At 39.7% G+C, this 22,922-nt stretch overlaps 2 protein-coding genes across 2 annotated transcripts; both read left to right on the top strand.

Annotated features, from left to right (window-relative positions):
• The first annotated feature begins 10,357 nt into the window (after positions 1-10,357).
• On the top strand, positions 10,358-11,053 carry LOC115229579. The gene has a single exon (XM_029799909.1). It carries the CDS (start codon positions 10,358-10,360, stop codon positions 11,051-11,053), a length of 696 nt encoding a protein of 231 aa, XP_029655769.1.
• Positions 11,054-14,343: 3,290 nt separating this feature from the next.
• LOC115229578 (three prime repair exonuclease 2-like) lies at positions 14,344-15,174 on the top strand. The gene has a single exon (XM_029799908.1). The coding sequence runs from the start codon at positions 14,344-14,346 to the stop codon at positions 15,172-15,174; it is 831 nt and encodes a 276-aa protein (XP_029655768.1).
• Positions 15,175-22,922: the final 7,748 nt, after the last annotated feature.

The following is a 22,922-nucleotide window of genomic DNA, read 5'->3' as shown; positions in this document are numbered from 1 at the left end:
TCTCGACCAATACAAAACAAATTGGGAATAAATTTGTAGAGTATGTACATTGCATTATCAACATAGTCGTCTGAACAGTCTGGCTCATTTTTATGTTTAATATAATAAATTATCAAATCTGCTGAGTCTGACATGACATCCTGATCGCTGTAGTCCATTTTGAAATGAGAGTGACTCCCAGGGTGCTTGTCTTTCTACAAAATGGTCCTCAAATAAAAACCAGTCGAGACTTCATTTCACCCATCAAATAGTCAGTTGAAAAATTCTTTACATCGTTTTGCTTGAATTGTGCACTCTGAGAATCCAACGCTCTCAGATGGGCCTTTTTCTGTGTATTCCTCCAGTCGTCTGTCATGTCCTCCTTCTTCTTAATCAAATCAGCCTGAGTGGCAGTTAAACTACAAGTCAATAAAAAGACCAATACCGTGCAATAACGACGGGAATGACTTTATATGGCATTTTGGCCATACTTTCCATGACTGCTAAAGAGGCGTCTCGATATGTTCTGTAATTATAGAACTAATAAATAACCTGTAAAGGAGAGCGTATATTAACATTGGGGACTCTAATTCGAGTGATGGTGGAAGCGAGACTTTTTCAGGGTCTTCCGTTGCCAAAATTTTTTCCATTATCACCCGAAGACAATGAATTCCTTCAAACAAATTTGTTATTTGATAGTCAAGCTCAAATCGCTCTTCTTCGACTCTAAAAAGATGCTTAATATTCAAAGTAGAATAAACTAAACTAAAAGACATACTTAGCCAGCTGTTCCTCGTAGTAGTTCTTTTTGGAATTAGTATTCCGCCGACCGTCTTCGTCACCAGCCGATACACATACGAATGTAGAATTGAGAACCTTTGGATAATCACGATAACTCTCACTTCAGAAAATACCCCACTATTCTGGACATCTCCATTGTACTTCCGCTTGTAACTTGGACAGTCCCCATCAGGAGGAAAATCTTCAAGTTTGGAGGAATCACAAATGACATCCTTTCTAGTCCTTTCGCCGTTACTGCCCTCCCAGTCCCAACACAAAGACTTGAATGTGCTCAAAAGAGACGGGTATGGTCCGAGAAATTTCGTAATTTGTGAAATCACTCCATTATAATCACTCAGTCCGTCCATGTATAGTACAATGGTTCGTAGGAAATTTTCAAAGACAGCATCATTATTAAGAACGTGTCGAACAATGTTGAAAAAACACGACTCTGACGTACATTCTATTCTGGGTATTGAAAACTGAGGAGATTTGTCAATTTGGATGATTTTTTGAGTCTTTAAAGGCTTTTTGGTTTTGATAGGAGAATTGTCTTGCCACAGTCTCTGCAATGTCTTGTCCCTTTCCTCGTGCGCCATTGCCTTGGAATGAAGAGTAAAAGGCAATAAAATATTTCTCATTGATTCTCCCAAATCATGACATCGCACGAATTCGTTTGCAAACAGAGACCGCCGATTTGTGGGTAAAAACTCAAAAAATTCGTCAATGAGGGAATCATTTCCCTTGAGAAGGTCATTCACAGTATTCAAAAAATCGTCTTCTGGTTTGAACAGCCATCCTTTAGTTTCTGGGGTACTTGCAGTGATATCGTTTTGGTATTTAGACATGGCCTTTAGGAACTCGGAATAGATTTCCGGATCGTTCTTTAAGTGATCCTGCAGTGAGTTGAAGCTGATATAATGTACCTTTACTTTTTTGATATAAATAACAGCTCGGTCGAGTTCTTTGTTTTCTTTTATGTACTCTTCCGTGAGATTTTGAACATTTTGTGAGGAATGGGATTCTACTATTGTAGTATCAGAGATGGGACTAGTTGCCAGATCATTTATTGATCCAGTGTTAACAACCACTGTGTTTATGTTCTCCATATCACCAACTAACTTTTGAGTTTAATATTCTATATAGTTTTGGCTAAACAAATTATATTACAGCTTTAATTTCATTTAAAATTTATAATAACTATTTAAATTAAAAATTTGTTTTAAGATTAATTTTTATAATATTAGAAAACTACTTCAAAAATAGACGCCTTTCACAGACCACAACTAAAATGCATACTGGAGATACGTTATCTAAAAATAAGCAGCAGCAAGAGCCTAAACGCTAAATGTAAGTTTGAATGCTTGGAAATCACTATAAGAAATGCTCGATCGGGACTAGATAGACATATCCTGAGAATGGATCTTGCCGCTCCTACAAACCAGTTAATGGAGTTGTACTTTTTAAGCACTGGTTGTTTTTGAACAGATCATGCACAACTCTGCCGTTATTTATGCAAAACGGTCTGGAAATGTTGAAATACGACTAGAAAATACTGATGCTAAAATACGACTAGATTTTTGAAAAATTTCAGTTTCAAAAAGAGCGTGAAACAACAAAGAAAATCGTCCAGGGCGCGGCACAAGGGGGATAAAAACTTGACGTTTTATTGTCGCGTTTCGTGTATAATATCAAAATCAATTCATTTTATCCTATAAAAATTTTGCCACTTTAATAATTTTCTCAATATTTTTTTTAAGCGAACAAGTGAATTGAAAAACAAACAATTAGAACTAATTCAGACACGCCGGCGAAAGGATTGACAAACAATTTCCTTGGAGGATGGCAAACAAGATCATTTGGAATAGTCAACTCATCTTTTAGTGGTCAAACGTTTTGGAGGAGATTTGTGCCTTTATCTCTGTTAGAAGGTCACGTGCAGACTTATTAATGAAACCGCTGGTCTCAAAGGCATTGGGAACGACCAGACGGACTCCTGAAGGGAATCATGCATTTTGATATTTGTCTGTTTTTTTAATAATTAGCAAACCTGGATATTTGATCAAACCAGACTTAAAAAATAAAGCGTGAATTAAAAGTTAGATTAATTAAAATTTTCAATTTACTGGTCTTGGGCCTCCCTGAACAGCGCCATAACCTTTCGTGATCCTCTTGCTATTATTTTGTATTCGTTTTCTGTCACCTCATCATGTCTCCTCTTCATCGAGTTAGCTCCCCTTTGGTGAGTGTTCCACACTGCATAATCTTTGTAGAGAATCAATGCTTTAGTCATTATGTCTTCGAAACCATGTTTATATTCTACGAACATTCCTTCCAACGTCTTCTTTAATGCAATCGTTTGGATATACGCCAGATCACTGTCTTTAATGCGAATCAAATCCATGTATATTTTAAAATATTTGGAGGTGATTACATCCCAGGTAATGACAATCGGAGGTATTTTGACTTTGGCTTTGTAAATGATTTCTAATTCACTTGCCAAGATATCATATTTATGAAGTTTTTCAACTTTAACTGCTTTAAATTATCCACACACGTCACTCCAATCTCTATTAGTCATATGTGGTTTAATTTTTTGTCCTATAGAAAAATGTCCGGCTTGTTATATTGAATTTTTGATTCGGTAGGGATAGTAGTGTCAACTCGTAATTCAGCACGATCATTGGTAATTACGCTTTGGGTAGAGTGAGTCTTTAACCTTTTTGATTTTTTGAATCCAAATTTTCTGCATAGGTGCATGTGTATTCATTTAACAATTTCGTTATGTCGCCTTGTATAATCGGAATTATATTGCATCGAGTTGCCAAATGGTCGACTGAGCAAACCCGAAAATTACTCTTTTCAGTTATTTATTAGTTAAATAATGACACAATTATTATCAAAATAATTTTAAAATTGAGTTGTAGTAACGAATGAACTTCCATGTAAAAAAACTACATTTTTGCAATTTCTCGTCATTTCGTTCAATACATTGTAATACTGAAGATAACATTTCTCATCCGAGGGAAGATTTGGCAGTTGAATTAGATTGGTTATGGCTGATTTCTGATGGTCCTCAATTAGTTGTGCGACTCTTATTACGTCGGACGCATCCGTCGGAAAATAGAGCGCATTGCGTGCTGAAAAATATGTGTCCCCACAAACCCAACTGATAAATAAATTATAAAATAGAGAACCAAATAGTTCCTCTAATTCGAAGACTATTAAACAATGCCTTTAGCTCATCCTCTTCATTTTTAGGATCTGTTTTTTCTAGACATGGAATGAATATCGTCAGCTCGGAACGTGGACGGATAGGCCTGGTCATATTGAGAATGCAGCCCATTTGCAGTAAGAAATTTACTCGAATATCATCCAAAGAAGGGACCCCTTCCCCGAAAAAGTCGAATAACCATACATTTATTTTACATGAATGTTTCTCTATGGGCAATTTGAAATCTTCAAAATTTCGTAAAATGCAAATACTTTTCTAAAATATATAAGATTGAGAAAAACTCCCAAATTTATAAGTTTCCCAATTATTTGAAAATATTCCTCCAGACTGTACCAAGAACTTGTTTGTGGGTAACATTCATTTTCAAAATGCGAAGTTGTCTCGTGTGATCTGTGAGAGTAAGGAGTATAAAAGCCAAATGCCACGATATTTGGTTTCATTCCTCCGAGTCCCGACAAAAAAGTCATGTTGAATATCCCTTTAGAAATTAAATTTACAAAACACCTTCAGACAGAGACCGAGCCACAGTTAGATTTGGGAATGCTTTTACAGAGAGTTGCCTTATGTATCTACTCCATGAATTCAGTTCCTAAAAGGTGGAAATGGTGGATACATTCAAGGGAAAATACATCAGGCTGTCATAGTCTCCGACAAAGACGTGTCCAATTATAAATAATCCGCTCTTTTTGAGTAGATTTGTGAATATAATTGCACTATCTGATTTCCCCGATGCTGATACAAACAAAATTATTTGAGGACGCCAGAATTTGACGTGATCTTTTTGACTGTCGAGCATCAGTAGATATTTACGAACCAAAATATATATATAAACATTTACTATAAAAAATATTATGGCCTGTCCGATATTTCCCCATTGAATATCATATGTACGTAAATGCATCAAAATCACAAGTACGACAAACACAACTATGCATACTCCCCCATATATGGGGTTAACCACAAACATCATTAGCAACGAAGATATCAACCCAGAGAGGCACGTGGACCAATGAAAATATTTGAAAGTTGGTCTGAGTATTAAATGACCCAAAAACCTAAAGTTTGGTGCCTTTGCAACAAGGAGGACAAAACAAGAAAGGTTAAGTGAGGAGTAGCAAATTAGAAATACCGTCGTCGAAAGAGGAGCCATAGCATTGAGAGAACCAACAAGCATGAATAACTGTACGAGGACGTATGAGAAACATACACTCCCCACGGGATTTCCAAACAAGACTAAACGTTTTATAAAAACAAGTCCATTCCCTAAAGATATAGAAAACAAATACAAAAAATGTCATCATCAGCTATTGCTTTTAATATTCGCGAGGCACCAAATAGAGAGGCCAAAGAGGCGGACAGACACGTGGCAAATTGTCCCAAAACAATGGACCAGGGCAGTAAGTTGACATCTTTCATATAATCATAGTTGTTTTGGAGTAAAAAACTACAATTAGTGATATATTGGAATAGACTTATCACACGTGCAGCCAGTCAGTATCACAAGTAAAATATATAAAACTGAAACAGATAAGAAGGAAAAAAGTGTGCCAACAGGAATGCTGTAAGACGGGGTAGACAACTCACCTGCAGTTAGAAAACTTAATACCAGAAAGATTGACCCCATTGGTGATTCCGGTCATCCCAGTGAAGAAAATGGCAAATATGACTCCAAAGTTCGTCCTTTTTAGAGATGTGTAATCAAGAGAATATCTTGCTGAGATTATTACGTAATATACAACAATAAAAATTTTCTTTACAGGTATTCAAAGACATTCTAGTGTAATTTGCGTATATAGTTGTTATGTTTTTTAGACGATATACAATAATATTATTTCGTGGAATTGCCACGGCTTTAGATTTTTGGAACGCAAATGATACCACTACGCTGGAAATACACAAAATAACAATCTTGAGTGAGTTACAAGAGCATACCATAACAATAAAGTTAGTAAATCGACTAAACATCTTTCCTCCGACCAAAGAGACAAGCAGACAGAAAGCAGCAATGACTGATGCATACTTGTAAATGTCCCAATGACCAAATACATTTCCTAGAATATAAAAAATTCTAAAAACAACCATGAATTAGATATTTAGAATAATTCTGTAATATGACTTCTACTGAGGACAGAATATATAAACTCGCAGCTACTACTTGGGCCAGGAACAACATCACTCCAACGACTCCGCCGAGTTCTGGTCCCAGAGTTCGACTGACCATGTCTAAGTATTAGTGACAAATTTTTTTACAATAAGTTCCCCCTCCGCTAATGTCTCCATTGGTGGAGATTGCACATATTGAAAGAACTGTACAAAGAACAATAGAAAATGAAATTCCAATAATCAGTAAAGAATTCCCGATTCCGCTATTTCCCACAATGTATCCTATTTTATTGATGAAGGTCAATCACACCGATTCTCAAGAAAATGACACTGCCCAGCATTCCGAGGGTTACTGGACCATAGACCCCTCCCAGTGTCCCGAGGCTTCTTTTTGGCGAACTCTAGCTATTTGAAATATTTTTGGAACTGTTTGGGGTGCACTTAATATTGGCAGTGATTCCTCCATTAACACGATTTCTTAAATTAGATTAATTTATTTAAACATTTTGCTGATACTAAATCTTTAAACTGTAAAAATATAATACTTTATAATTAAATAATTTAATTTTGTGACTATTCATTTATAAATCTAAAAGAGCTAATTCATAAGTATTAATGACAAATTTTTTTACAATTTTTAATTAGTACACCAAGCTAAATCATCACATAAAAAAATAGAAATTCACACTAGAATTCTATTTTTGGAGATAATTTACTTATTAATTGATCTTAAATTTATTGTGGTTTATCTTGTTAGAACTATTATTCCAAATGTAATGTTAAATGTCGTATTTGTGCAGTTTTTCTACTTCCACACTCTTTAGGTTATCTATTGAAGTCACACCCACTTCAATAAGCCATATTAGGTTCTCTCTTTTGTCGTAGAGGAAAATGTCAGGTTTGTTATATTGAATTTTCAACTCTGTTGTAATTGTTGTATCAACTCGTATTTCTGCCAAGGTGTTGCACATAATACTCTGGACAGAGTGATTTTTCAGTCTTCTGGATTTGTTGAATCCAAATCTACGGCACAAGTGCATGTGGATGCATCTCACAATTTCATTGTGTCTCCTCGTATAATCCGAATTAAGCATCCTGTTGCATCTAGTTGCCATGTGATCAACCGTTTTATTGGGAGATTTACAGTGTGGACATTTTGAATTAGGGTCTCTGAAAAAATATTCCTGTCTTGAAGAAATGAAAACATAGCTTCAGATTTAGGAGATATATTCCCTTTCTTAAGCCATGTTGAAGACGATTGAATATCAAAATTGTTATCATCAAGGGATTCAGATAGCTTCGAGTGAAGTGTTTTCTTCTTGATATTGGACAGTAAGGAATCAATCTGCAATCTACTCAGTGATTTGGTTATCTCTCCTTGGGTGTTCGTTCTATATTTACAATGCAGGAATTCTGTGATCGTGGCCATATGGGACTTTCTTTTCTGCTCGGCCCACAGAATTGCTGCCTTTCTTGGGGAGATTAACTTTCGCCTCTCCAGATTTTCACGAAAGTTGAACAGCATTTTTTCCGACCTGAAGGTAATTGAGGCAAGCCCTCTTCCAAGTTTATCCCTCGGCAAATATAGCCTCTCCTTACAGGCTGGTTTCATATGAATATTTAGATCCACCAAGCTAAATCATCACATAAAAATAGAAATTCACACTAGAATTCTATTTTTTGAGATAATTTACTTATTAATTGATCTTAAATTTATTGTTCGAAGTACTGGCGGTAGATACTGACAAATTTATCAATTTTATCAAAAGCGGACGGTTCCAAATCCAGAAGGCCGATATAATAATTGTACAAAGATAAAGCATGTTCATTAATTGCCTTAAACAAATTCACCGAATTTAGTTTCGTCTTCGACAATCTTTCGATACGTTGTTGAACCTCAATCCGTAAATTTTTCAAAACTTCTTCTTTAACAACCTGACTAAACTTATTTTCCAATACACCCAAATAACGGTAACTATCCAGTCCATCCAGCAGCTTGGCATCATTTCTTAATAAACAACATATTTGTTGCCGACTTCTCACAATTGTTTTCCAAACCCGAAGCTTTAAAAAATAAATCCACGTCTTTCATCATACACCCGAGTGTGACCTCATCTTTGGCGAGCAATTTCAAATCATCAATGAACAAAAAATGGTTCGCAGAAAAAAACACTGAATTTTCTTGATCGGTATTGACTGATAAATTTGGGTATTTAGCTGATAACAATCTGCTCAACGGATCCAAAGTCAAAATAAACAACTGAGGAGACAGGGAATCTCCTTGGAGTATTCCACGTTCTATGTCAACAATTCCTAGATGCTGCTTTCCTAATTTGAGGGAGACCTTCCAATTTGGAATGTTTGACATTAAAAACTTTGTTATCCATTCAGGAAGCCCGGAGTTTTTCAGAATCATTGCAAGGAATTCGTGATTGATTGAGCCAAAGGCTTTTTTTACGTCTACCCATGAAGAAAATAATTTGTACTCATGTGACCTGTTCACACAACAGTTTTGACACTCAGAGATTAGATTATATATTTCCACATACTTATGGAGCAAAAGGCGCGAAATATCCGTGCCACTGGGCAATGTTAATAAAAGAATAACCGGCAGTGAAGACATGTTGCCAGATTTAACAAATAATTACATAATGGAGATCATTAAATATCTTCCTGACTGGAAGGCACCGGGATGTGACGGAATATATAATTTCTTCATTAAAAGACTAGAATCTCTGCATGAATTTTTATGTGTTGAAATCAAGAAAATAATCAACGGTGATTACATGCCAGAAAACTGGTTTTATACTGGAATTACATATCTAATTCCTAAAAAGAACGATTGTGAGACCCCGAAAGATTTACGGCCTATAACATGCATGTCGACACTTTATAAGTTAGTTACCAAGTGTGTTAATGGAAAACTGTCTGAGTTCATGGATGTATTTGGCTTAATTTCCGACAATCAACTTGGTACGAGGAGACAGTGTCAGGGTGCTAAAGAACAGGCCCTTATTAACCAATTCCTAAATAAAGAGTATGGAAATGGGCTATACTCTGCATGGATTGATGTCAAGAAGGCTTTCGATTCTGTTGACCATGACTTTCTATTTCATGTGTTGGAGTGCTCTGGGATACCTTTATGGATTGTTAACTTTGTGAAAAGGACTGTACGAATGTGGACTGTAAAGCTCCATGTTGACGGAAGGAGAATTGGTTCTGTAAAGTTGAACCGAGGGATTTTACAAGGAGACTCGTTATCTCCGCAACTGTTTGTTATGGTGATGGACCCACTAAGCAGGATTCTTAATGCCATGTTTCCAAAGGTTCAGATTAATCAACAGGACCCAAATATGTTGACCTATTCTACTAATCATTTGTTCTTCATTGACGACCTAAAGATATTCGCTCTTAAAGAAGATGTAGTAATTAAAATGATGGAAGCTGTTGATGGATTCTTTAAAACTGTTGGTTTGGAGATGAATTCAGAAAAGTCAGCATCAAATGTCAAATCTTTATCTTGTTGTGAGATTTTGGAAGGAGTCAAAGGATATCGCTACTTGGGTGTACTTGAAGATGCAGGAAGTAATGTTCTTAAGAGTAAAGTAATGGATTCTATCCTTGGAAATGTAAAGGAAAGGATAACCATGCTTTCAAAGACGAAATTAAATGCGGTAAATTTATTCCACGCTATAAATGAACATGCCATTTCTCTATATAATTATTACATCGGACTCATTAATATTGAACCTCATGAATTTGATTGTATTGACCGTCAAATACGACAACTTCTTACGACTCTCAGACTCCATCTCAAACCTGCAAATAAAGAGAGGTTATATTTAAATCGGAAATCTCTTGGGAGAGGACTTGCTTCAGTCTCTTTCAGAAGTGAACTGATACTTTTCCAGTTCATGAAAAGTTTAGAAAGACAGTCGACAGTATGCTTACGGAGATCGGGAATCCTGCGTGTGATACAAACAAATAAATGGCATATGGCCACAATTGCAGGATTTCTCGCCTCCAAGTGTGCAATTCTCGACATGGAGAATTTGGGTGTTGAGTTTATCAAAGATGCTCAAAGAAAATATTTGCTTCAGAACATCAATTGTAAAATGCTACATTCGGTTCTATTCAAATGCATGGACGAACAAAATGTTGATCTAGCCATCCTCAGAGTGGTTATCTAAAGGAAATAATGGTCCACGGAGTGAAGCATTGTACTGTCTCTTGCAGGATAGGATTTTGTTCTTCACATCCATGGGATCTTTATGCAGTCACTGCAAAAAATGCAAGAAAACAATTGATCATTTGGCTACGCAGTGTGGGAAGATGTTAAACAGTGATTATCTGCGGAGACACAATGAAGTTGTGAAGTGCATTCACCTTCATTTGTGTCGAACCTACGGTATTAAGAGAGGAAGCAAATTAAAGACTCATTCTGTTCAGTCCATGATATCGACGCAGAATGTTGAAATCAGAGTCGATATGTCAATCATGACGGAAACTAAAGTTCAATCCAACAAACCAGATATCTTCGTGTATGACAAAACCAAACAAGAGATAACCTTAATTGAAGTTGGCATCACGTCACAAGATCGCCTCAAACAAGTCGAAATCGAGAAATTTCATAAATATGATCTGCTCGCAAACGAACTTTCGATACTTTATGATGCAAAGGTAAAGATTATCCCGGTTGTCTTGACCTGGGACGGTGTTGTTTCGAGATATTTCAAAAACTATATGGACAAATTATCGATCGAAAAAGCCACAAGAACTTATATTCAATCTGTTGTTTTAAAAAGGACTCTAGAAAGCATGGTAGTTGAACACAGACATGGAGTGAGAGTATCTGCCGAAGAATACGCCTCTGCTGCTTACCAGCTTGCAGAAGTGGCATGCTGCCGTGACACGCCGGTGAAAGATATGAGACAAATAGAAAATCTATCTGACTAGGAGATGGAGAGTGAGGAGGAACTGGTTGCAAGCTCTTCTCCTAAAAGGAGGAGAGAGATTCCAATAATCGGGACTGAGAATCTAAATTAAATAGTCTAGCTTAAGTTAAATTTTGTTTCTTTTAATAAAAAGTTTCCAAATACTCAACAATTTTCTCATTTACACACTTTGTGACGAGTTTATAAAGGCATGGCATACAGATAATTGGTCTGAAATCACTGGCTTCAGTGGAATTATCCTTTTTCGGAATAAGATAAGTTATTCCGGTAAAAAACCAACTCTGGGGTTGACTGCTTCCAGTAATGATATTTCTGATCTCATCAAATAGAAACTTATGTAGGGAGTCCAATTTTTTGATGAAGAAGTTGTAAACTCCATCGCAGCCAGAAGCTTTCCAGTTGGGGAGAAATTCGATGATCTTTAAAATGAAGGTGTCATTAACATCAGGTTCGAGATATTCGGCACCAGTGACTCTTCTATTCACAGCCAATTGATACTCACTTATATCTCTTTATTTCCATACATTAGTCCAAAACTTCAAGCAACGGTCAGTGTCAAGACACTCATTATGTTGGATGGTAGAATTGAGTCTTCTATAAAAGGATTTTCTATACAACTCAAAATTTCTGTTATCCTTCCTGAACTGTCTTTTTGAATCATAAATATTCACTTTCTTATTGAGAATTTTAATTTTATCATTCATGGCTGTCGAAATTCTTTCAAATTCACCACTTTTCAATTTTTTTTATAATTAAAAGAGCAAAGAATATCCGTTGCTTTCTTCTTCTCCTCATCACTTACTGTTGAGGTAAAAAACTTTGTAATGATAGACTCATTTTCAGTTAAAGACTCAATCTTCCTTTTCACATTGTCCACCCAGTTTGATGTGAAAATTCTTTCTGTGTAATTCGATGATAAGTACATTGTGAGGAATATATCAAAGTAGAAATGTCATAAATCGATTTTAGAGGATTATCTGATGTATATTGGATCAAAGCCCTGTTAATCAAATCGATAACCAGATGATTAATATATTGAGCAGGGACTTTCGGAGTAGGCATTCTTTCTTCAAAAGGTATTGAACTATTTTCTTCTATCTGAATCAACAATTCTTCATAGCATTTAGTATATAAGGTTAAAATAAGCCTCTTTAGTTCATATATTGATTTCTTCTTCTCAAACTTCAGATTGAAGTAATCCACAGTCAAAGGCCATCCTCCTCTAGGCATCCGCTTAAACCGATCTTTGACGAGCCCGAAGAGCTGAGTCATCCATTCACCAGGATTCGAAAACTTGACAGAGTCACACAAAGCTTTCAGAGGTAGCAGACTTGTCGATATCTGCTGGGGAGGTCCAGTGAGTGAATTTCCGGAGGAATAAGGACGACCATGAACATTTAAATCCACTCTTCCATTACAATTTTCACTATTATTTTGAGTAGATGCGTCCATAGATATGGTTATTCCATTTTGTAAACCAACCATCCGTACACCACAAGAAATTTTCAAGCTATTCCATCGGATCACAGCGATTGACAGAAATATCAAGAGCCAAGAGACTCTCTCGAATCGTGTCTTATTCTTGAAACCCCTCGAGCGAGCGAAGAAAGTAATGCGTCTTATGTCCTCACTGCATGGTGGATTCCAAAGCGATTGAAATAAAAACAACGAGTTTGAAAGGTGGCCGTACTCAGGTGGTCGATGTTTAGAACAAGTACCTATAGAATTAGATTTTTCAAAATGTCTTCATCTATCTTATACAAAAATGTTACAAAAGATTCTGTGAATGTTCAAAACTGGCTGGTCAAAGGCAACAAATCTCCGCGGTCTGAAAACTTATTCTGTCTTGTGAAAGATATAAATTTATTCTCTAAAGGACACAACTCAATGTGTCCCCACTGAATGAAATAGAAGAAGACCGTCGACCACTGCGCCAATAGATGTGAGAAGATGTAAAATGGGAATTATAAAGTAGGGAGATACATTCATGTAATCCAAAAAGCTGGAATTAATTTATCGTATGAAAGTACAAATAGTACCCATTTAACATGAGATAGACTTGTAACTCAAAAATTCCTCAATATGCACGTTTTCTTAACATCAGTAGAGGACCCTTGTAAACATGATTGTTTCTTATAAGAACATAGATGAACTGTGTGCAAAGACTTTTGAACTGTAAAAAGAATGAACTTTGTGCTGATCTTTATAGAAATAGACTTTTTATTATTTTTTTAAAACGACAAATTTTTTATTCAAATTCAATAAATTGATGTGATATTAAGAATTGTTAGTTTTTTTATTTCCGAGATTTTACGGTTTTGTAAACAATGCAGAAGCATTTTCAGCAGACCAATTTATATGGGTTTTGGTCATTCTGTCATTGAGCTGATTCATTACATTATTTGAGTAAAATATTCCATTATCTAAGACACCTCGATTTACAATCACCTCTTGGACGCGGAGTAAATTTATTTATGTTGCTCCTTATTTTTGGCATTTTCGTATAGAATTTGTGCCACTAAATACTTTAGAATACGTGCATATAAACGTTTTTAGTAGTCTGAGTCAAGTAGACGTCGGCATCTGTATCATATGGGTTGCCCGGTACTAAATATTAACAAAATTTAACAAAACAGATCCAAGTGGTGTTTTCTGGATATGGAATTGGAATTCCTCGATCTCCACGTCTGGGGGAATTGTAGGCTGTGCGAAACTCGGTGTCAGAAGAAATGTTCATATTCCAATTGACATCTTTTTTACAATTATTGCATTTTCCTTTATTCCCCCAAGTATAAGTTTGAGTTTTCATTTGGAATGACAGTTCAGGGTTGTTTTATATACATCAATCTATACGTCATGTTTTGTTCAAAGAATGTGACGTGGATTTTTTTCTTTAAAAATTCGTTTACCTACGCATTTTTATAATCATGCATAATTCATGATTATTTTCGAATATTTAAATCTTTTCCTAGTTTTTGTTTATGTGAACTTTAAGTATAATTTAAATATTCAAAAATACTTAGCATAAATATTCAAAGGATTTTTTCGAAAATTAATAAATTAAAATCTCTATGTTCAAAATTTAAATTAACATTTATTAAATTAAACAAAATAACATATTATTTATATAAATATAAAAGTCGCAAGGATCTATTCTAATTAACGATGAGCCATGTTGTTAAGTTACATTAAAAGATCTTTTTACCAGATCACGTCGATGACAAACATGGTAATTCTTTTATTCTTAAACATTAGTGCTCCTACTTAAAGAGCATCGACACGCTCATTTTTATGGATATTGAATCGATTGGTCTTAATGACTTTACTGGGAAGAATAGAATTACGGAAATATCATTTGTTGCTCTCAGTTGTGATTCATTCCTTCATGATTGGGAGAAGAGGACAATTCCTCGTGTTCTTAACACAATGACCCTTTGCTTTAACCCTGGCCGTGTCATTCCTGCCAATGTAAGCGAATTAACTGGACTTTACAACGACGAGTTAGAACCAATTCGTACTTTTGGAAAACTTTCTGTGGACCTTATCTGTGATTTTCTGAACCATATTGGAGGACAGTCCGTTCTGATCGCACACAATGGGCAGAGATTCGACTTTCCTCTTCTAATGGCTAAGATCTCAGAGATTAATCCTTCCGCGTTTTCCTCTGATTTGCTCTCAGCGGATACAGTCGACATATTTCGTGCTCTATTTCGGGAAAAAGGAATTCTTGACACGAATGACTTATTGAGGAAGGATTCTCCAGGCGATTCTTTCTCCACTCCCAAAAAGAGAGCGCTGCCTCCGCATATTCCTACCGTAAAACCATCTGCCCGTCCAGGACTTTTGACCGCTGGGGTAATCAGCGGCAGTCGGAGGAAATTGGATTTTACTTTGGACAGTTCTTATCATCCAACAAAGCAAAGTTATATGAGAGAACCGTCTTTTTCTCTTGTGGAAATACATAGAAGATTTTTTGGTGATATCCCAAAGGAGTCTCACCGTTCGATGGACGACTGCTTGACCCTAATTCGGTGTGCCCGTTGTGTGGCCCCTCATTTCCTAACCTACCTTCACAACTTTACTCTACCCATCAATACTTTTATTCCCTCAATATTTAAATAGAATTTATTTATCGCTTTTTAAAAAGTATTTTTACGGTTGTTTTTTATTGATTTTGATTAAATTTTTTCTTTATTAGTGATTTACTCATATTTTGGTTATTATTAGGAATCAATTTTTAGGTAATTTTTTAGACTGGTCCAGATTTGAATCTAAACAAAATTATTCAATGCCATTTAATAATAAAAGTATGTCTCCGGAGACAATGGACGAGATTTCTCTCTATTTGTACTCGGCACAGACAACCTATGATGAAATCACTCAGAGGCCTGCCCCAAAGAGTAGATGGAGAGAAAACATTGCCGCAAAAGTAGCCGCAAGGAAAGCCGAGCTGGAAGCGCTGACTGGGCACATTTTGAATGTGAGCAATGGGGTCAAGGGCAAGACTCCCCCCTTGGTGCGTACTTTACTTCGTCGGGAACGAGCTGCCAAATGGGACCTCACGAGTTGAGGCGTGTCCGGGCAGAGAGGGAGGAGCTGATTCTCGTTTATCAGAAGAAGCTTTCAACTCATGAGTCTCGGTGTCAGCGCAGGCGGGAGAACAACCTGTTTGAATTTAATCGCAGGTTGTTCTATCGTCGGTTGCACGGAGAGACGAAGGAGGGTACCCAGCAAAAGGCCGAAATGCTTGATACATGGGGGAGTATGTGGAAAGCACGTCCTCGCAAGGGTGTGTCGTTTCCGTTTTGTGGACCCGATGCTCCTTTGATGACCGAGTTTTGTGGTGTCACTGACATCCGCAAGAAGTTCGATGAAGCAGTAACCCGTCTCTCTGACTGGAAGACACCTGGGGTCGATAAGGTGTATAATTTCTTTATAAAAAATTGCAAACCTATCCATGATTGCATGTGTCGAGCAATCGAACAGTTTACACTAGACCCTGGCTCGATTCCAGAGTGGTTATGTACTGGGGTCACTTATTTGATCCCTAAAGTAGATAACCCTTCCGTTCCGACAGATTATCGTCCGATAACCTGTATGCCCAACCTGTACAAGTTGATGACTAAGGTGGTGGCTACTGAGGTCAGAAATTTTGTGGAGGTGAATGGGATTCTGTCCGAGAACCAGTTAGGTACTCGGCGGGATTGCCAGGGAGCTAAGGAGCAGGCACTGATCAACAAATGCCTCGCGAGAGCCCACGGAAACTCACTAGTGTCGATGTGGGTGGATGTGAAGAAGGCATATGACTCGGTTGATCATGCCTACCTCGTTGAGTGTCTGCGAAGGCTTAAGTTGCCAATGTGGTTTATCAAATTTGTTGCAACTGTGATGGACAGGTGGAACGTGCATCTACATTACAACAAATGCGATATAGGCGAGGTGAAGCTAGAGAGGGGCATATTACAGGGCGACAGCATGTCTCCGCTGCTGTTTGTCCTCTGCCTAGAACCGCTGAGTAGAGTCCTCACTGCCCAATTCGAACAAATGTCGATCGAACATGAAGGAGGGTGTTTTAGCACCAACCATCTCATGTTCATAGACGACATTAAGCTGTTCGCTCGGTCTTCAGAGATCCTCCACTCGATGGGCAAAGTCCTGAAAGGTTTCATGAAGGCCGTGGGGTTGGAACTCAACTACAACAAGTCGGCGACTAACACCCCTGTGTGCGGTGACCTAGTCAAAGTCTTGGAGGAACACCAAGGATATAAGTATCTTGGTGTGGTTGAGAGTCCAGCCTCATTAATCACACCCGAAACGAGAAAGTGTGTAGTGGAGGGTGTGCGTAGTAGGGCGGCAATGTTATGTCAGACTCGGCTCAATGCACGGAACTTATTTCATGCCTTGAACGAGTATGCCATCTCATTGCTGAACTACTACGTTGGCCTGATCGAATTCGAGCCGAGTGAGTACGATGAAATGGACCTTATTGTCCGGAGAGTACTCCGAGAGAATCATGTCCACGTGTTGGCAAGCAATAAGGAGAGATTGTACTTGTCTCGCGGGCAGCTAGGACGTGGACTGAGTAACATCGTACACTTAAGTGAGTGAATTCTTACTAAGATGCACGACACCTTGTGGAGTGGGTCGAGTGTATCCCAAAGGAAGGCTGCCATCCTTGCTGCGGAAAAAGCGCGTGGTACACACCTAGGGACCATAAAAGGCTATGTGTCGGCTAAGTATGGTCTAGGTGCTACCCAAGTTAATGTGAAGGAGTTGATCAAACTTCAAAAGGAGTCTTTAATTAAAAAGATCAACTTAAAAGTCCTTCACAAGACTCTCTTTAGCAGCCTGGACAACCCGCACATTGACGTATCGTCGTCATCTACGTGGCTGAAATATGGGAATAACTCTCCCCGATCTGAAGGGTTGTTCTCATATTTGCTGGATAGAAACTTTTTTAATGGTCAACGGAAACAGTGTAACCACTGTAAGAGTAAGGCAATGACCGTTGACCATTTAGCCACGAAGTGCGAGAGTATGCTTTACCATGATTACACGTGGAGGCATAACGAGGTGGTGAGGTCCCTCCATCTTTTGCTCTGCAATAAATATGGCTTGAGGCGGTCCAGAAAGTTGCGAATCCATCGAGTTCAATCGGTGTGTGAGAACTCGCGGGTGTGCATTAAAATGGATACCCCCATACGCACCTCGATTGTTGTCAAGCACAACAGACCCGACATTGTGGTCCACGATAAGGTCACCGGGGAGATTGTTATCGTGGAGGTGGGCATCACGTGCCTAGACCGTTTGCAGATAGTGGAAGTGGAGAAAAGGATGAAGTATGACCTCCTTGCAAACGAGCTAGGACTGATGCACCAGTCCATCCCATGTCATCCCGTGTGTAATGACATGGGATGGACTGGTCATCAAATACCACAAGCGGTACTTAAGACAGTTGGATGTAGATAAGTCTCTACAGGCTTATATACAGTCAACTGTTCTTAAGAGGACTCTGGAAAGTGTCTCGTTTGATGCTCGCCGATCCAGCCCTTTCCTGACGTTTAGTCAGCAAGAGGCGCTGGACTGCACCTTCTCGGAGGAAGAAGGGGAGAAGGTGCGTGGAGTGCCACCTTCTGCTCACTTCGAAGGCTCTGGACTTAGTTAGTAAAATTACTTAGTTAATTTTTTTTTTTTTTTATTTATATATTTTTTTTTTCATGAAACAAGTATTTAATTACAAGTTAATTAATTAAAGGCTACATGGGCGGGAAGCCGACGCGATCGAGAAAGAATTAGAGCGTACTATCGCAAGGGATATTCGCTCAAAAAACCATCTCGATTCGCGGGCGTCGCCTGTGATGGCAGACATGCGGGACCCGATCTCCTGAACGAAGCTGATTGCCTTACTGCCCATGGAACCGGAAGTCTCAACCGCGAATGGAAGGAATTGGAACTTCTCCGTAAGTGAGGAGCACTTCCGCATCTTTTTGCATTCCGCGGTTGTGACAATAGATCCAGGAGCGGAGGCGGACATCAGCAGGTTCTGAGGCGAGAAAGAGTCCACACACGTGGCATCCCAGGTGAGAGGCTTCCCCCTGTTGAAAGGAAACACGGTTATCCCGTCAGGCCTTTTTCCGTCCCCCCGATCGATCCCAGAGGGTTCAAGCAGGGAGGGGATTCCGGCGACTTCCAGGGCTCTCCTGATAAGGTCGTTTAGAGCGGCGTGACGCGGGATGCGGCCAGCACTGCGTCTGCACGATAGAGCGTGCAATCCATAGCGACAGATTTTCGCGCCACAGCGGCAGACATGTGGCTCGCATAGGCGAAGACCGAGACGTAAACAAATACCAGTGCGTACGGACTCGCTGTCCAGAAGGTTCCCAATGCTCGGCAGTGGAGTGGCATTTAGCCAGGCTCCGCTGTGAGGGCGACATGTCGTCTCAAAGCAGGCCAAGCGGTGTTGGTCAAGAGATGTACGTAATGATTGGATTCGGGATTGTAGGCGGACTTCGTCCCAAACAAATTGCTTATACTGATTTTTTGGGATTTCCATTCCTAGCGAGTGCCACTTTAGGACCGCCGATGATAACTCAGAGGGCACGTAATGTTCAAAATCGGTTGGAAGAACCGTGCCCATGAGTTTCTGGCATGAAGAAAGTGACGACAGGTAGGCAGGCAGTGCAACATCATTCGGGCACCGAATTCCAAGGCCTCCGTGTCGTATGGGGAGTGAAGCTTGACTCCACCCCAAAGAGTCGAACTCGACATTGCATATTGATTCGATCTTCGAGCGAAGGGAGTCGCCGAGATCAGTGAGAATGTCCTCATGTAGGTAACAAGGTGCACTTCTGAGGGAGTAGAGTAATTTAGACAGGGCGAAAAAGTTTCTCGCAAGAAACAGGCCGACGTGGCTGTCCAAAAACGTGAGGCGGTCCAGCAAAATAGTTAACGTGGAATGTTTAGTAAGAAGATCAGTCTTAATAGCAGTAGGCAGGATGGGGGATCCAAGGATCCGGAGATCATTTACGTCAGTCGTGCGCACTTGGCCAAGACCAGTGCGGAGGGACGATGATAGGTCGTCAAGGCGTTTATCAGGAATGTTGAGACCGACTAATTCGGATTTGGTGGGGTTAATCTCCAATCCAATCCTCAGAAGTGCAGGTGCCAACGACAAAGCGTCTCTTAAAATCGTCTCTGGGGAGCCGCCAATAGTGGCATCGTCCAGATACCAAATATTCAGTTCGGAAGAAACCGACCGAGCTATTCCATTTATTCCCAAGGCAAAGAGAAGGGGACCTAGTGGATCGCCCTGTTGAACTCCCGTACTTGAAGGAATAATATCCGAACCGAATACTAGAGAGCTAGGTCTTCCATATGACAAGAGCGCCAGGGGATACAAAACGGGGAACTGGTCGAAGCAAACGGACAGGAAGTGATCCCGGCGGATGCAGTTAAATGCGTTCTTGATATCAAGTTTGAGAAGTGCCCTGTCATGGCGAGAATCGGCTGACGGATTGGCGATATAACATCTCATTGCGTGGGCGGCGCCTTCACATCCATTTTTGACAGCAACTCCGAGTTGAACAGGTCCGAAAAATGCGCCAAGATCAGTAGAGACGAGCCTGCAAGCAAGCTTAGCAGCCAGCCTCCTGAAGACATTTCCGACAGCGATGGGGCGAACTCCACCATCGGTCTTCCTCAAGGCAGTGAGATTGGCAGAGAAGAATAAGTCACGTGCATACGGGATAAGGTCGCCGGAGAAAAACCGATTGCAAAGAGCAGTGATTGCCTTCACCAGGCGGGTTCTTGCCTCGCCTGTAACCGGGGACGTCAGGTCACGTAGGTGGCCAGGACGAAGACCGTCCACGCCACCACTGCTGCTGAGGGGGAAACTCGCGATGCAGCTTAAGATCTCCGAGGGTGTAAAGGAATGTGTAGGGGTTCCAGAAAGGACTGGCAAAGCACGGAGGTCGGTGGGGGCAGCCGGATGTTTAAGTTTGAGTGCCTTGAGAAGCTCTTCCGACGGAGGTAGAACAACGTCATCGGAAGCCACAAGGCGAACAGCAGCTTTAACATCGTTTTCCATAAGCTTGACGTGGACTTTATTACGAAGGTTTGTGCGTTCAGGTTTATTCGTTAAAGGGGTCTCATTCGGGAAAAGCAGCTGTGGGGGCCTAGACGGACTATTCCTTTTTTTCTGCTGAAAAACAGTCTTCACATGCCAAGATTCCTTTTCACTCTACGTTGCCTACCATGCTTCTCTCAGCCTGACATCTTGAATTTCCTGGATTCTTCTTTGAGATCCACAGCCGAATCAATTCTCAACGTAAAATTTGATGACATTGGGTGGATACAAGGAAAACTTTCCGTCAGGTTTGGAGGTATTGGACTTCGCTCGCCAAAGGATCTGGCCCCGAAAGAATATTTTTCTTCGATGTGCAGCAGCCGTCACCTGGCCAATGAGATTCTACTCTCCTATAACGAACTCTCATTGCACTTGTCGGCTGAAGTTTTATCGAATTTCTGGACCGACGCTAACCTACCCCTCCCGTCCGACATGTCCGTGCAACGGAAATGGGATGAAATCTGGGCCGCCGACTCGTTTTCGAAGATGAAACCAGAGCTAGACCAACACCGGCTAGCGTGCCTACTCTCGGCCGCACATCCTCACAGCGGCGCATGGCTCGGCGCCTACCCATCTACATCAACCGGAATCTTTTTGGATGACGACTGCCTGAGGATCGGGATCTCCCTTCGGCTTGGTCTCGACATATGCAGCATCCACCAATGCCGATATGAAGCCAAAGTCGACGCTAAAGGGTTCCACCCTCTTTCGTGTCGCAGGAGTGCCGGTCGAAGTCCCCGCCACGCATTGTTAAATGACGTCGTGCTTAGAGCCCTCAAGGCTGCATGCTTTCCATCACAACTTGAGCCTGTCGGATTGGACCGTGGTGACGGCAAACGCCCAGACGGAATGAAAATCTTTCTTTTTCGGGACGGCAAGTGCCTCGTCTGGGATGCTACGTGAATCGATTCTTTCTCTCCATCGGCAAACATGTCATCTGTCACTTTCCCCGGAAAAGGCTGAGCGGCCAAAATTAAAAAATACCAAGAACTTGGACGCCGCTTTATATTCGTACTAATCGCTTTGGAGACATCGGGCGTCGCTGGGCCTCTTACCTCGGCCTTTATCAGCGACATCGGGTGGAAATTGGCCCACAGGATGAAAGAGGTTTCGTGGCTATTGCAGCGGATATCCATCGCTATTCTCCGTGGCAACACGCATGCGGTACTTTCCGCAGGAGGGTGCGTGCTTTAGCCCCCCCAGAGTTTCCCCTCTGCCCATTCCTTACTTAATTTGTTTTCATTTGAAATTTAAAATTATTAACAGATCAAGATAATTCGAAAAATTGTACAAGCTTAATTTTATTGATAACCAACGCCCCGGTCCAGCTTCTCTGGAAGACCTCATCAAGCTGAACCTGGGCCCGTCAGCGAATGCTCCGCCAAAAACGGCCTGCCGCCCAGTGCGATCTTATGTGGGCTCGTGGAAAGATCACCGAGCGAGGATGAGGTCCCTGGTTAAGTGCATCGGGATCACGTGACGTTTGTTCGGTTTTTAGCGTGGTCTTGGTGATTTAATAAATAAATAAGTAAAACTAAGATAAACAATAAGGTGGGATGTGCCTGAAATAAAGGGCTGGACTGTATTTGATCCTATTTGAAAGTACCCTGGGTCAAGTGTTATTTTTTATTTTGATTTTTGGGATTTTGACAGATTCGAAAAAAACATTTTCAGATTATTCATTCTATGTATCACATGATAAATGAATATTATAAATTTCATTCTGGAAAAATAAAAAATGGGAAATCTAATAAAGAAATAAGTGACTATCTAAACATGGCTTAATCCTCAATAAGTCAAATTTTTTTTCAATAGAGAAAATCTGGCGATATTGAGAGCAAACCGCGTGGTGGAGACCGTTCTTCCAAATTGAATGATTTACACAACCAAAACATTCTTAGTTTGATCGGCGATAATCAATTATTGACACTATCAAAGCTAAAAGACGTGTTGTTGTAGGAATATAGGGTAAACATTAGTCTGAGTACAATTAACAGAGGTCTTAAAAACTTTCACTACAGAGTGAAATAAATTGTGAAAATATTAGCGAGGAAAAATATTGATAATATCATTGCACTAAGAAAAAGATATCCAGATAATTTACGAATTTTACAAATTAGAATCGAAAATAAGAACATCATTTTTCTCGCTGAAGTAAGATTTTCAGTTTATACACATTCGAAAATCGAGGTCCGTATAAAAGTATTTAGCTTAATGCACACCTTCGAGTTGTCACACACTGGTT

This window comes from Octopus sinensis, unplaced genomic scaffold, assembly GCF_006345805.1.
Source record: "Octopus sinensis unplaced genomic scaffold, ASM634580v1 Contig13104, whole genome shotgun sequence".
NCBI classification, from domain to species: domain Eukaryota; kingdom Metazoa; phylum Mollusca; class Cephalopoda; order Octopoda; family Octopodidae; genus Octopus; species Octopus sinensis.
This window is presented reverse-complemented; position numbering and strand designations above follow the sequence as displayed.